This window comes from Leishmania major, chromosome 25 (genome assembly GCF_000002725.2).
Source record: "Leishmania major strain Friedlin complete genome, chromosome 25".
Classification (NCBI taxonomy): Eukaryota; Euglenozoa; class Kinetoplastea; order Trypanosomatida; family Trypanosomatidae; genus Leishmania; species Leishmania major.
Genome location: NC_007266.2, coordinates 380,001 through 394,125, shown reverse-complemented (window position 1 = coordinate 394,125; position 14,125 = coordinate 380,001). Strand labels below are relative to the sequence as shown.

General features: G+C 59.4%; 5 protein-coding genes across 5 annotated transcripts in view; all 5 read right to left on the bottom strand.

The window, feature by feature from the left end:
• Positions 1-132: 132 nt before the first annotated feature.
• On the bottom strand, positions 133-342 carry LMJF_25_1015 (putative protein transport protein Sec61 gamma subunit; the record flags this gene model as incomplete). The annotated part of the gene is made up of 1 exon (XM_001683804.1): positions 133-342. The coding sequence occupies one exon, from the start codon at positions 340-342 to the stop codon at positions 133-135; it is 210 nt and encodes a 69-aa protein (XP_001683856.1).
• Positions 343-1,540: 1,198 nt separating this feature from the next.
• On the bottom strand, positions 1,541-2,836 carry LMJF_25_1010 (conserved hypothetical protein; the record flags this gene model as incomplete). The annotated part of the gene is made up of 1 exon (XM_001683803.1): positions 1,541-2,836. The coding sequence occupies one exon, from the start codon at positions 2,834-2,836 to the stop codon at positions 1,541-1,543; it is 1,296 nt and encodes a 431-aa protein (XP_001683855.1).
• Positions 2,837-5,403: 2,567 nt separating this feature from the next.
• LMJF_25_1000 (conserved hypothetical protein) lies at positions 5,404-7,758 on the bottom strand (the record flags this gene model as incomplete). Its single annotated transcript, XM_001683802.2, has 1 exon — positions 5,404-7,758. One exon carries the CDS (start codon positions 7,756-7,758, stop codon positions 5,404-5,406), a length of 2,355 nt encoding a protein of 784 aa, XP_001683854.1.
• A 1,181-nt stretch (positions 7,759-8,939) lies between these two features.
• Positions 8,940-9,428, bottom strand: LMJF_25_0990 (conserved hypothetical protein; the record flags this gene model as incomplete). Its single annotated transcript, XM_001683801.1, has 1 exon — positions 8,940-9,428. One exon carries the CDS (start codon positions 9,426-9,428, stop codon positions 8,940-8,942), a length of 489 nt encoding a protein of 162 aa, XP_001683853.1.
• Positions 9,429-12,806: 3,378 nt separating this feature from the next.
• The window catches only part of LMJF_25_0980 (putative dynein heavy chain), a gene marked incomplete at both ends in the record, with an annotated part of 14,058 nt that continues 12,739 nt past the window's right edge, over positions 12,807-14,125 (bottom strand). The window contains one exon of the mRNA XM_001683800.1: positions 12,807-14,125. This exon is cut by the window's right edge and continues 12,739 nt beyond it. Within this exon, the coding sequence (XP_001683852.1) occupies positions 12,807-14,125 (1,319 nt within the window).

The following is a 14,125-nucleotide window of genomic DNA, read 5'->3' as shown; positions in this document are numbered from 1 at the left end:
ACAGTCAGCACTGGGGTGTCAAAACGCCACGGCCCACCTCTCTCGCTCCTGCTTGCTAGACCATGTACTGCGTGTGTAAGTGCGCCGCAGTGCCGGACACGTTGATGTACACGTACACACGTGAGTTGCGCCTTATGCACCAAGAATGACGTTGTTGATCGGGATGAACACCAACTTAACAAAGAAGCCGAGGAAGCCCATCATGAAGAAGCCGATCAACGCTGCGATGGCAGCCGTCGTGAACTCGTTGTAGTTCGGTTTCTGGCACTTGCGTACCAGCATGCGGCTGTTCTTGGTGAAGGCCACGATGGGGTGGAACAGAATGTCATCAAGGAAGTCCATCTTTGGCGAAGGGAGAAGGGGCAGCGGCGGGGGGGGGGCGGGAGCGGTAGTGACGGCAGTTACGGCACTGGCAACGATGATAGTGGTTGTGTGCTGGCGTTTCACGGTTTCGTAGGTACAGCTATGGTTTCATGGCCGCGCATGAACAGGTGGTCCAGCACAGACACAGACGGAGGGAAGGAGAAGGGACAGAGGGGGTCAGAGAGGAAGAAGAAAAACGTTCGTAAGACGCGAAGGCACACTGAGGTGTCGTTTTCCTGCCATTCATCGACGGGTGGCGGTGATGGCACCCGCCTTCATCCAGTTCGCCTACCATCTGCTGCTGCTGCTGCTGCTGTGGCTGTCTCTGGTCCTCACCACGCGCGCAGTCGTTCCTTGACCCTCCCTCTCCGCACTCCTTCCTTCCATGACGGCTAACGGTCACAGTGACGGCGGCATCCATGAGAGGGAGAAGCGAGAGGGTGATAGACTGACTGGGTAGATCGGCGAGAGGGCGAGGCGTAATGCGTGCTTGCCACACAAGGGCAGCGTTCTGTGTTCGTGCTCTCACGTCGTCTCCTCCGCGTGCGAGGAAACACGAGAAGAGAAACCGGATGGTCTCACCGCGCGCCGCGACGCTACGCACACACGCACACACACACACACACAAGAAGAGCATAAAGAAAGCCAGCGAATGACCAGACAGACAGCCAGTAATACCATTCGTTTCCTGATGCGCCAAGACCTGCGCATGCACATACACAGACACACTTACACCTACACATACATTTTCAAACGACGACGAAGGACAACGAGGGCCACGCCTCACCGACAGGGCGATGGTGACATTGCCGACGTTTCGATCTCTATGACTCTTTCTATGGAAATTTGGCGGCTCACGCAGGCCCTCGCCCGCTGCAGGAAGGGCGAGGACAGAGAGACAGGGAGAGGGGTGGTGGTGGGGCCTGCTGGCGTCCGTGGTTGGAAAGGAAAAGACACCCGCCGCCCCCTCTTGTAATGCGGCATACTTATGCACGAGCAGGACTTCTCTGTGTGGAACCCTGCACCCTCCCCTTCCACACCCACACCCACACACACACACACACACCCACACCCACACCCACACCCACACACACACCCACAGCTCACCTTCAACGTTGGCGGCGTTGAGGCAGAGAAAGCACTGCCGCTGCCGCTACTGCATTTCTACCGATTCGTCTTACGGGGCGGGCATCATGTCACCTGCAAGGAAGCTGTCCTGCGCATCCACTGCCGGGTTGTCTTCTTGCTGCAGGAGCGGCTCGATGCGGGCATCGTGGTCGGGCAGGGCAAAGAAGACAATGCTGCAGCGGCTGCTGCCGCCCTTGGCGTTGCGCACGCGGTGGGGTGTTGCCTCGATGAGGCCGCCCGTCCACTTCTCCAGGAACAAGCCGGCGTTCACGAGAAGCGCGTCCTCGAGCACCGGAACGGCCATATAGGAGGCCTTCTCCTCGTCCCACACCTCCAGCCCCCCAAGAGAGTCCTGGGAGAGCAGAGTGATGGTGCTGAGGTCTTTGTGCGTGTCGAGGCGCACTGTCACGTCCTTCTCACCATCGCCGTCCTCGGTGCTCGCCGTCCTCACCAGAGGCTGCGTCTTGGCTCCCTTGCGCCGCAGCACTTTCACGCCGTCCGGGTTGTGCGCCGACCGCTGATTTTGGATGTCGACGCCGTTCTTGAGTCGTGCCCCTGCCCCGAGCTGCGGGTAGTACTTGGCTTGCAAGTCGCAGTCGCGCTTCTGGTGGAACGACGTGAAGTACTCGAGCTCGAAGTCCATCGTCGGGTCCGACCCGCCTTGCGGGATGGAGGGGCGGATGCCGAGGCCGCAGCTGATGTGCCGCATCACGTCCATGCTCACCGTGTAGCAGAGGTCGTAGTAGGCCATCATCATGTCCTTGAAGTCGGACATGAAGTTGTCGTTGCGGTCCATGCCCGGGACGATGCCGCTGCCGGATGCGGGGATTGAGTTGACGTGGTTCAGCAAGATGTCCCACGGGTTGCGGCGGCTAATCATGCTCAGGTACTCGCTCTCCTCCCAACCGGCTTGCTTGTAGTAGTCGCGCCGCAGCACTGCCGGGTCAGCCACGTCGTCGCGGCCAACGGAGAAGCATTCGATAGCGTCATCGATGCCGCTCGCGCCGACGTAGCGGTAGTAGCCGCGGAACCCACTCGGGGACTTGATGCTCTCCAGTTCGTACGGGGAGAGTTGGGTGCAGTTGTAGTTGTGCAGGTTGTTGCGCTTCAGGCTGCCCTGCGCAGCAGCGTCGTGCAGGTGCAGGACATACTGCTCGAAGAAGATGCGGCAATCGCGGTGAAGCTGATCGAGTATGGTCTTCTGAATGAAGGGGTGCTGGATATAGCAATAACCATGATCTTGTAGGGATTCGAGAAGGGCATTGCTGGCCGACTCCGTTACGTTGTTCGGGCCGCGGCCGATCTTTACAAGCGTGCCGCGAGCAAGAATTGTAGCGCGAAGCATGGCTAGCTGTACACACACACACACACAGGGTGGGGGGTGGGGGAGAGGGAAGAGCGCTCGCAGCAAAGACAAAAGAAGTCCCCGCAGCGCCAGCAGCGACAGACGTAAGTGAATGTGGGTGGGGGTGTGGGTATGACACAGGGGCGTGTGCAGCAACGTGATGTGAGGCTCGTGGACGGGAAGGAGAGAGGAAATCGAAGGGCCGGAAAGACGAACACAGAGGCCGTGTGCCTTCTCTTGCTCTCTCTCTCTCTATATATGTGTGTGTGTGTGTTTGTGTATGCGTTGATGACGTTATTCGTGCGTATGGGTGTGCGAAGGGATGCACTACTCTATGTACCTGTAGAGGTGCGCACGGTACTGTTGGTTGCCTGACTGTCGCTGAGCTTCTTTTCGTGCGTTTGGTGTCTTCCTCTTGGTGATGGGTGGCGGAGCGAGATGTGCACCGACAAGTGCAACAGGTGGGGCGGTAAGAGGAAGAAAAAGGGCGTGGGGTGGGGTGAGCCCGAAAGGGCGCGGATGAGGAGCGTGGCAACAGCCACAGCAACCACTGCCGTATGATGGTTCGCCTTAGCGAAGAAGAAGCGGGGGTCGCACTTCTCCACGCTGTGTGTGCTTGCACGTTTATTCCTCTCCTCCTTTCCTTGTGTTGCTCTGGCTGCACTGTCGCGTTATGCCGGTGTGCGCTGCGTTGAGAGAACTCTAGGATAGAAAACACCTCCCTCCTCCTTCGGTTTGTATGGGCGCCTGCGTCCAATGTTGCCAGCGGCACCAGGAATGTGAAGCTTTCTGGTGCGGCTGATGCTGAAGAGAGACAGGGAGCGAGGGAAGGGTGAGAGGCCTTCCAGGTGTAGCTTACCTCCCCCCGCCGTGCTACGTCTTTTTAGAAGAGTGGCGTAATGCGACTAGTTTTGTAGATGGAGCTGCTGGTGCTGCCAACAGCGTGCTCGTTTCGACAAGAGAGCGAAATCCGTTGGGAGGGGGAGGGCCGTTGTGGATGGTCCCTTGCACACGCGCATGCAAGAAGCAAAAACAGTGATAGCCAGAGAGGAAGGAGGAAGAAAGTGGTGAAAAATCATGATAGCGCTCATGAAACGCCTCTTTTTTTTTGTCGAGCGTTGCCTCTGGAGGGAGGGGGGGGGGGCGCGGTGCCGTTCAGATGCGCCTCCGCAACACCAAAACGGCGTGCTGCACGAGCAAGCACTCCATGCACGCGTGTGTGTATCGCTTGACTCGTCCTTTGCTGCCCCAAGCCTTTTCCACCGTGCTGCCGGCACACACGTGGCGCAGGGGATACGGTGAAGAAGACCGGAAGAGAAGAGGCGCAATCAGAACAGCGACACCGAGAAAAGACGGACTGGCAGCTCCGTTCCTTCCTCCAGCAATGACACCCTCCTCTTACGTCTCTTTGTGGCGGCCATGAACGCTCGTTCTTCTGCCGCTGCCCTCCTCTCAGCCCTGAAGCACTAGTGACCCACCGCTCACAGAACGTCCCTTCAGCTCGCCTTTTACTCTGTCTTTGTTGTCTTCTCCAGGTGAACATGCAAATAGCTGCGGTCGCCCCCCCCTCCCACACACCCACCCCCTGCAGACATCTATACACACCTTTACTGGGACTCCTCCAGCTGCCCCGGTGTGACGCTTAGCGGAGAGAGGGAGTAAAGCGCATCTACAGACACGTGAAGACACACACACACACACACACACACACACACACACAAGCGGATGGCAGCCACAAGGCCATCATAAAAACAAACAAAGAAAAGGTGAGGAGGGGGAGGGGTAGGAGGAGCGAAGTGCGATGCTGCACGTAACGTTTATTGTACATGTGGGAGATTCGTCCTTGTATAATATACATATATGCACACATATATATATGTATATGTATTTATATGCATGAATGTATGTGTGTGTGTGTGTGTGCGTATGTGTATAGATGTCTATATAGATACATACATCACACTTCTGGTGGCGCGAGTGTGTGTGCACCAGGCATACAATGCCAAAAACAAACAAACAAAAAAAGGGTGAGGGGGTACCGCAAGACCGCCGCCTTTTTCCAGAACACACACACACACGCACACATGCACATACATACACACACAGGACATATACGTGCATCTATGTGTGTTGGCTGTGTTTTTTTTTTTGTGTTGCTGATGGAGCCACTTGTCTCCTGCTCGGACCCCACCATCTCCCCCCGATCCCCTCGGCCACAGGGTGCAAAGCCTCCTCCTTGAAGTATGGAGGGAGGGAGGGATTCAAATAGCGATGCGGTTTGGACACTGAGGAAGCGCAGGATGACGGTGGCAAGGAGGAGGGGGGGGGCGGGCAGAAAATGACCAAAGGCGGCCCGAGCGCGAGACGCATATATAGAAGCTCGGTGTGTGCACCAGGCAGAAAGGCGAAGGCAAGACTCGGACGTCAAGCGTGACCTGTCTTTCCACCGGATCCGTATAATAGGCCATCGGCGCCGCCCCTGCCATCTTATGTTCGACCCCTCACGAAATCACCTTTGGCACTCTTCGGCGGTCACACCTCAACCTACCGGCAGACCTGTTCGCCTGTTACGCGTCCCTGTTCGAGACACTGCTCATCGCCGCAGCCTGTTCGAGAAGCACTTTCTTCCAATTCACGCTGGGACCCTCGTAGAAGCTGCGCTTGTGAATCGGCTTCTGGTCTGCTGCTTCGCATGCTACCTTGAAGGCCTCGTGCGATCTCAAGATGGAGGCGCCGGCTTCGCCGCCCACGTGAACTGCGGAGTCTTCTACGAGCTTTTTGTACCGACGGGAGTAGCGACGGAACAGGGTGCACTCCCGCTTCTCCTTTGCCTCCAGCAGTGCGCTCGGCTTCGTATAGCTCATTGTCTTGGGATTCTCGGCGTCCCAGTACGGACGCCCGGCAAGGATGTCAAGCTCCACGACGTCGCCATTCGCAGCGCTCAACAGCTCGAAGCGAACGGGCGCAGTGGAGGTGAGTGCGCCTGCCTCGTCCCCGGCGCGGTTCGAGGCTGCAACTGACGACGCAGATGCTGCGGTTGCGACACTCATTGCAGGAGTGGCACAGGTGCCGTTGGGGCCCTGCTCACGCGGTGTTACGGGCCTCACCTCCTGCAAGAGGCGGCGCGATACAGGCAGCAGTGAAGAAGACACGAAGACGGCCAGCTCTCCATCCACGCCACTCGCCGGCTCCACCAAGGTTCTTTCAGGCTCCTTCGCGTTTCCCCCTTCGATTTTCTTGGAGGGGTACAGATAGAGGCAGCGCGGCTGCTGCGGCAGCGGTGATCTAGTGCAAGGGACGAGAGCAGACACCCTAGCGTGGTTCTCACCACCGCGCAGAGGCCATCTGACTTCCGGCATGCCTGACATCCGTCGCTTCACAGCCCCGCAATCTGAGAGCCGCCGCTGCACCCCTGATACCCCGGGTCTGTCCAGCACGCGTGGCAAAGACGCACTTAACGGGAGACCACCTACACCCTCTGCCACAATCGTCTGCGATGCCGCCGTACGACACACAACATCCTCGCGCTCGCCATTCAAATGCGCGTCTCCAGCTTCGTTATCGCTTCGGCGGGGATCGGCGTGCTCCCCCGCCTCGCGCGCCGTGGTGGGGTCGATGGCGTATGCAGCTGAGGTGTTTGTGGAGTCCTGACGATAAGGGATCGGCTCATCTGCGCTCGCGTGGGTGTCTCGGACAGGGGAGAAGCAGTCGCTGTTGGTGCCATAGGAGCTGTGCTGGCTGGCCGAGAAGTTGATGCGGTGAAGCGACGCGTCGGGTGTGTGTGCCGACGTGAGCAGGTGGCAGGAGGGGAGCTCCTGAATCAGCGCTGCTGACGGTACGTTGTAGGCGAGGGGATTTGTGTCGTCCGCATTGCGTTCAGTGACACCGTGCAGTGTGGTAGGCGTTGGTGTTTCGTGGGTGTTAGGGATCTGAGTGGAGTCCTCGGCGTGGCACTCAGGCGACTCTGCGCTCTGCGACGGTTCGTGTCCTTGCTGCACCGTCTCCTCCAAGCCCCGTGCTGCGGTGCTCGAAGCGGGGGTCGCCTGCGCTGGCTGCGGTTTTGCGTCGGCGCTCTCCACGGGGTAGTCCTCCGCCTCGTCATGCTCCGACTGCTCCTGTACGGGGGGTCGCACAGCCTCCTCCGACTGCTCGGCGTGCTCCCCCGCCTCGCGCGCCGTGGTGGGGTCGATGGCGTATGCAGCTGAGGTGTTTGTGGAGTCCTGACGATAAGGGATCGGCTCATCTGCGCTCGCGTGGGTGTCTCGGACAGGGGAGAAGCAGTCGCTGTTGGTGCCATAGGAGCTGTGCTGGCTGGCCGAGAAGTTGATGCGGTGAAGCGACGCGTCGGGTGTGTGTGCCGACGTGAGCAGGTGGCAGGAGGGGAGCTCCTGAATCAGCGCTGCTGACGGTACGTTGTAGGCGAGGGGATTTGTGTCGTCCGCATTGCGTTCAGTGACACCGTGCAGTGTGGTAGGCGTTGGTGTTTCGTGGGTGTTAGGGATCTGAGTGGAGTCCTCGGCGTGGCACTCAGGCGACTCTGCGCTCTGCGACGGTTCGTGTCCTTGCTGCACCGTCTCCTCCAAGCCCCGTGCCGCGGTGCTCGAAGCGGGGGTCGCCTGCGCTGGCTGCGGTTTTGCGTCGGCGCTCTCCACGGGGTAGTCCCCCGCCTCGTCATGCTCCGACTGCTCCTGTACGGGGGGTCGCACAGCCTCCTCCGACTGCGGCACTGGGTGCTGCGGCTTGTCAGGGAGTTGTTCGGATCGCGCATCAGGAGTACTAACGGAGGCAGGTGGTTTTGGCTGCTGTCGGAGAACCGTGAGGGACTGCTGGATATGATCGCTGGAGCTCTGCAGAGTGGCGAGCTGCTGACGAAGCTTCTCGGCAAGCTCGTCTGCGCCGGGACTGCTGTGCAACGAAAACATCGAGCTTGTATCTGGTATCGGTACCACAGAGTCGGTGGTGGGGAGGGAGAGGGTATCGTGGATTACAGGAGATACCGGTGAGGGCAGACGTAAACGATAACGGGAAGCGGCAGTGACGTTTGCGAGGGTGAGGTGGGTGGAGCTATCGGTTACGCGCTTCGAGAGGACGATACCCACCCACACCCACACCCACACACCCACACACACACACACACTCGTTGAGACCAGACGCCAGCGGGAGGGGAGAAGGAAGGGGAGGGGGAGGGGGAAGGCAAGCAGAAAAAGCGGGAGACGACGTCGGCTGTGTCCAGCCCGCAGTGGTGAAAGAATTTGTGTGTATGTGGGGTGGTGGTGGCTGCGGTAATGGGCGGATAACACTCGAGGTGCGTGTGTGTGTGTCCGATTAGGAGTGAGAGAAACTACATCGCTCCATTAGAATACCAGCATCCGTCAAGTCATGGGCGTGCCACGGGCAGTGAGGAAGATCGTCGCAGAGAAGTGGGTGTGTGCATGTGTGCAAGAGGGTAAAAAAAAAGGGGGGGGGAGAGAGATGCCGGGAGGAGGGTTGGAGAAAGTGTATTCAAAAGACACCACGCGTCCAGACACGTGCACCGAGTGGAAGAAGCTTCAGCATACTCGTTATGCTGGACCCGTGGGCTTATACATGCGTGTGTGTGTGTGGGTGGGTGGGTGGGGGGGGCGATGGAGCGGGGGATCGGTAGCACTAAAACAGAACCCTCCCCACCACACACGCAACCACGAAGGAAACCCTCTGTTGCCCTCATCGCGCTTTATCAGGCGTCAGCTTCCCTGCCGCTGACGGTCGCTGTGGTTGCTGCTCATTCTGTAAGAACACGAATGTAAAGAGAAGGGAGGTATGTACACACACACACGCACACACACACACACGCGCGCACACAGGCACACGCCGACACGCTGACAGCGAGATGGGCATGGGCTGCTGCTGCAGCAAGCAAAAACAAGAAGAGGAAGGCACCGCTTCTTATGCAGCGTCACCCAAAGACAACATGACTCACCGCCGGCTGTGAGAGACTCTCCGTTGCTCAAGAGACACACGCACACACGAAGGTACAGAGACCAACCTACACGCAGGCCCCCCCCCCCGCCCCCCCCACACACACTCTTCTCCATTCCTGCGATGTGCTTCTTCGACGCGAGTGCTACCACTTGCGCAACACATAGGTGTTCCAGTACTCTTTCACCATCTGCTTGTAGTTTAGCTTGCCCATCTCCAAGAAGCCCATCTTGTGAAGGTTCAGCCGCGGCTTCGCCTCCGGGAACTGGCGTTTTGCGCCGTCCGCGGCGAGGAAGCGGAACATGGCGAGACTGCGCTCACACGACTGCACTGCCACGGCGATCTGGTCCGGGTCGCGCAGTTCGGCCCCCTCGCGGAACTTCTGCCGTAGAATAATCACAAAGCGCTCGTTCATCTGCGCGTGCTCGTTCAGATCGCACAGGGCGCTAGGTGGGCAGAGAACAGCGAGCTTGAGCCACTGCCGATAGGAGCGACACACGCGGTTCGCGTGGGGAATACCGGGTAGGTTGGTGCCGGCATCGCGGATTACCACCTCCGAGACGGGGGGGACGAGGGCTTTGCTATGGACAATACTGCCGCCCAGCGCGCAGAGGGGGGCACTAGAGCGCAGCATGACGCACGCCTGTGAGAGATGATGGACTCGGCAAAGAGGGAAGGTCGGAGGGAAGGAGGTTAAGGCAGCATTGACAACCACAACCGCCACATTAAGCGAGCACCAGCTCTTCGAAGACACTCTAGAGATAGAAAAGCCTCGCGGTGGCGCCGGAGCAACAACAACAACAACAAAAGGGGGAGGGGCGACGATGCGTACACGCCAGCAAATTGGCGACCACTTTCTACTGCTTGTCACAGACCCGCTACACACCCGGAAAAGACGCGCGGCGCTGCTACTGATGATGATGGTGCTGATGTTGTCCCTTATGGCGACGCGCAACTACGTCTTGGTGGGTGTAGGGATCCTTAAAAACGAACAAAAAAAAAACAAAGCAAGATATCTGTGAGAACAGCAAGAGAGAACCGCGCGTAGGTGGCGGCGGCGGTGATGGCAGTCGCGCGACTGGGTGGAGAGAGAAGATGTGAAGGGATGGAAAGAAGCTGGTGTGCATTGCTGGCGCTCCTGGCTGGCCGCATGGACCCGCTAAGCAGATGTGAGGTGAGTGGGGGTAGACCCCGTCCTCCCCTATAGCCATGCCTATCCATGTTGATGCATCAGCTCCGCATCGCGATTGGGTGCCTCTGTGTGTATACGCCGCGCGTCGGCGGCGGTCTTCCCAGCGTTGGAGTAGGAAAGGAGGCGAGAGAGGAAAGAACCTGGCTGGGCGCATGCGCGTTCGCCGATGTCAGCTGCAGAGCCGATTGCTGTCGAGCTCGTAACAGATTGCGGTGCGTGGGGTTGGGCGGGTGGGTGTAGCGGGACATGGCCCCATACCAGGCTAGAATTTCAAGCAGTGCCTCTTCTTCCATAATTGCAGTTACAGCCGCCCATCCTGCGGCCAGCGATGAAGGGAAAAAGAATAGTGAGGGGGGCTTGTCGCCGCCCAGACCGTGTCGCAGCAATCGCGTGGGCGGCCTCCGCCCACTCGGCCTTGTGTTTGAGCCGCCGTGGCTCTCAAGGCGCCATCCTGCGTCTCCGTTCTGGCCGTCTCTGCTGAGCTTCGACCGTGTGCACCCCACCCCCACACCGTAGCCTCCGGCGGTTTCGCAGCCGCCTGTGCTGTGACCCTCTCCTGCGCTCCTGATCCGCTTGACACTGTCGCCCATGAATTTAGCCCCCGATATGGAGCACCCGGCCTTTGCACCAAGGCACCGTGACAGGCCGGTGTGCAGGAACAGGAGGCTGCCGTTGCTGCTAGCGCTGTCCTCCATTGCGGTCCGCCCGGTTCCGCTTGTACTGCCGTTGTTGCTATCTTCGCGGCGGGCCTGTGTGGTGGCAAGCGCTGTGCAACTCCTTCCATGCTCGTCGTGATCTCGGTCATTTCTTGCCCGATGACAGACATGTCTGCTGCCGCCATCTGCTAAACGTCTGCCCCCGTAGACGAGGGCGGGTTTCCCCCCTTCCCAAGCATGCATGGTGTGCTCCTTGTGCAGAAGAGCTGTGATGTGTGACGCATGAACGTCTTTTCCGGTGGGTTGTGGCCGCCGGTCATGGTCAGCACTGCCTCCTCGTGCAGTTGGGAGGCACAACTGATCAAGCTCCTCCTTGTCAGGAAAAGGCGCACGTGCTCTACTCGCGTAATGCTTCATTGTTCGGAAAACTCTGTGAATGGGGATGGAAAATGTGGTGATGGTGCTGATGGGAAGGGGTGGGTGGGTGGGTGGGTGGGAGAGAGAGGCTTTCAGACTCCTTCCGTGGCGCACGCACAGTTCCATACATTGCTTCCGGTCCGGGGCATCGTTGCCCTCCTTCGCATGAACGTGATCATTCGTGCTCTGCTTTGTCTGATCCTCGCTCAAAACCCGCTTGCAGGTCTGGCAACACCCTCTCACACGCACCGGTGAGACACCTTAGCTGTGAGAGACTGCACTAACCCCTTCGAAACGCAGAATGGAGCAAATAGAGCTGGTATGGTAGCCTGATACGAGTGCCTGCGTGTGCCCCCGCCCCCAGGAACTGGTAGTGGTCGTGGTTATGCGGAGAGCCGATGAGGAAGAAGTGAGGGAGAAGCGAGTTCGTGTCGGTGTGATGGAGCGGCGCGCTTGGCTAAGAGCGATACCTGCCGCCCAAGGAGAAGGGAAGGAGGGGCGACGGTAGTGATGTACTTGTCTAACCTTTTGTTGAACCGGAGATGAGGGTTCTAGTGGGAGAGGATGGGGAGGGGGGTCGGTGCATGTGACCGAGAACAGTGCCTCTCTCCCCCTTTCCCTTTCAAGATACCACCGCCTGCTTTGCCCTCCGCTGCGCTGTCCCAAGAGAGAGAGAGAGAGAGGGAACACAGACGTGATTTTGGAGGCCAGCCACCATGACCCCCTTTTTTTTGTTGTTGTTGCACGGCCTCTGCTGCCCGGCACATTGCATTGGCGCTGTCGTGGCTTTCACGTTTTTCTTGTCCGTTGTTTCGTGGAGGAGTGCCGTCGCAGACTTTGTTCATGTCCGCTCCCCCCTCTCCTCCCCCCGTAGCGAGAAAGGTGCCACGTATGTACATTGCCTCTCCGCCGTCGGATCCGTTCGCGCAGACAGGCACACATTCGCAGCTTCGCCGCATCAGCCTCCCCTTTCTCGCGACCCGCCCTCCCTCGGCACGCACACGGCAGAGAGGGCTGAGATGGGGCACAAGACCCAGAGACAGGGTGCGCTGATGTGGGTGAGGTTGTGCGCTTCTACGCGGCTGCTGCCTCTGCATTCACAGGGGCGGTGACGGTGGGAGGGCGCTGGAAAAAGAAGTCGAGGAGAAGGATGGAGACATCGATATTTGGATGGCGGGTGGGGTGTGGGGTGCGCCCATAGCCCCTGCACCCTTTTCAACGGATACATCGCTTGGCGTTCAGTGTGCGTCCTGGCTTGGCCCATCAAAAGGGAGGGCCGGCCCCACAGAAGGGGGTGGGGTGGGGAGGCGACCAGGCGCCTCTATACAAGCCCTCCCGAAGCAGCGCAGAATACGCAGCCATCAACAGTCAACAATCAACAACAAACAGGATCTAAGGGAGAACAACGTAGCGGTCAACCGTGCGCCTCAAGGCACATGAGAATTCCGGGTGGTGGTGGTGGTGGAAGGGGGCGCACACGCGGCTTCTGCGTGGAGGGGGTCGGAGATGGACAATAAGAACACGTGAAAGTAGCACACTGGAGAAACACGTGAAGAAGGCAAGCCTGCTCCATGAGAAGGGAGGCGCAAGGAACCACGGGGCAGACGCGCATGCGCGACATCCTCTGAAGGAGCTGGTGGACAACCCGGCACACGTGCACCAACAGTCCTCGCCCTCCTCGGACACGAGGAAGGGAGGACGACGTAACCGGCTGCTCTCGTTCTTCACCATTCACTGGAAACCCTCTTCAGTCGGTGGTGCCGAGCAGCGCAACGCCACGCATGCGCCAGTACGCGTCATCCTCGGCAACTGGCAGTCGTACGTCGAAGATCCAGTTGGTGTCGGAGCGCGTCGGGTACTTGTACACGGGGCAGCGGTAGTACTCCTGCTTCGTCTTCTTCTCCTTCACCCCGCCGGGCTTCACCGGCTGCACCGTCGCCTGCTGCGGCGCATCCTTGTTGTAGGCGGAGATGAGCAGCATTGGCAGCTCGCGGTAGAGGTCGCCAGGCAGCGGGTCCTTGAGTCGCTTGTTCACGCGGTCCCACATGGCACCCTCGAGGAAGAGACCGTAAATCACCACCTCACCCTTCTCCGTGCGCAGATCCTCTGCCTTCGCCTCCTGGCCCGGGCGGTACTCGGAGCTGCGCACCTCTGTGCGGGCTTCGACCTTGTCCAGCGCCCACGGCACCGCCTCGTTAGCGTGGCTACGCGTGATTTCCTGTCGCACCGAGGTGAGGAAGCCCTGCGGGTTGAAGAAGCCGGGCAGCCAGTACACCGGTGGGCGACCGTTGGAGGCCCACGACTGCAGCTGCTCGTAGCGGCGAACGAGCTCCGCAATCCACAGAGAGATGTTTGGCGAGGGCCACCCGACCGCTACCCAAGCCGCCGGCACACGCGCGTCATAGAGGGAGTTGAGGGCGTCCTGCAGAGCTGGAGTGAGGATAATGGTACCAGCCACCGCCAGCTTCAGGTCTTGGCAGGTCCTGCGCACGGTGCGCATCGTCACGCTCAGGCGGTCGATCTCTTGGCCGGCGAAAATGGAGAGCGGCTGGCGATCACCAAGGTGCGCCTTGCGGTCCACGGTCCAGTCGCTCGGAAGCAGCTTGAGGTAGCTATCCGCCATGGAGATGACCTTCTCCTCACGCGTCACCCCGCCGGTGGTCGAGGCGCCTCGCGGCTGCACGTCGAGGATCGTGGCAAGTACCTCCTGCGCCTGCCGAGTACGGTAGGTGATGTCCTGGTTCGGGTGCATCTGGAACACCTCGGGTGTGTCGACGTCCGGGTACGTCTCCCGAATGAACTCGCGGTGCTTGTTGATATCGTCGAACAGCGGGATGCCGTAGCCGGAGTAGAACTCCGTCATCTCCTTGCCGTCCTTGCACTTGTCCGGGTTCGTGATGTGCATGTCGTACAGGAACTCCGTGATGGCCTTGAAGAGGGCGCGGTCGTTGTTGTCGGTGATGCGGCCGCCGTACTGGATGTCAGCCACCATGTAGCACACCGTGTCGCGGTTCACCGGGTTGCGCAGCTGCTCGCCAATGGTCGTCATGTGGTTGATTAGGAACT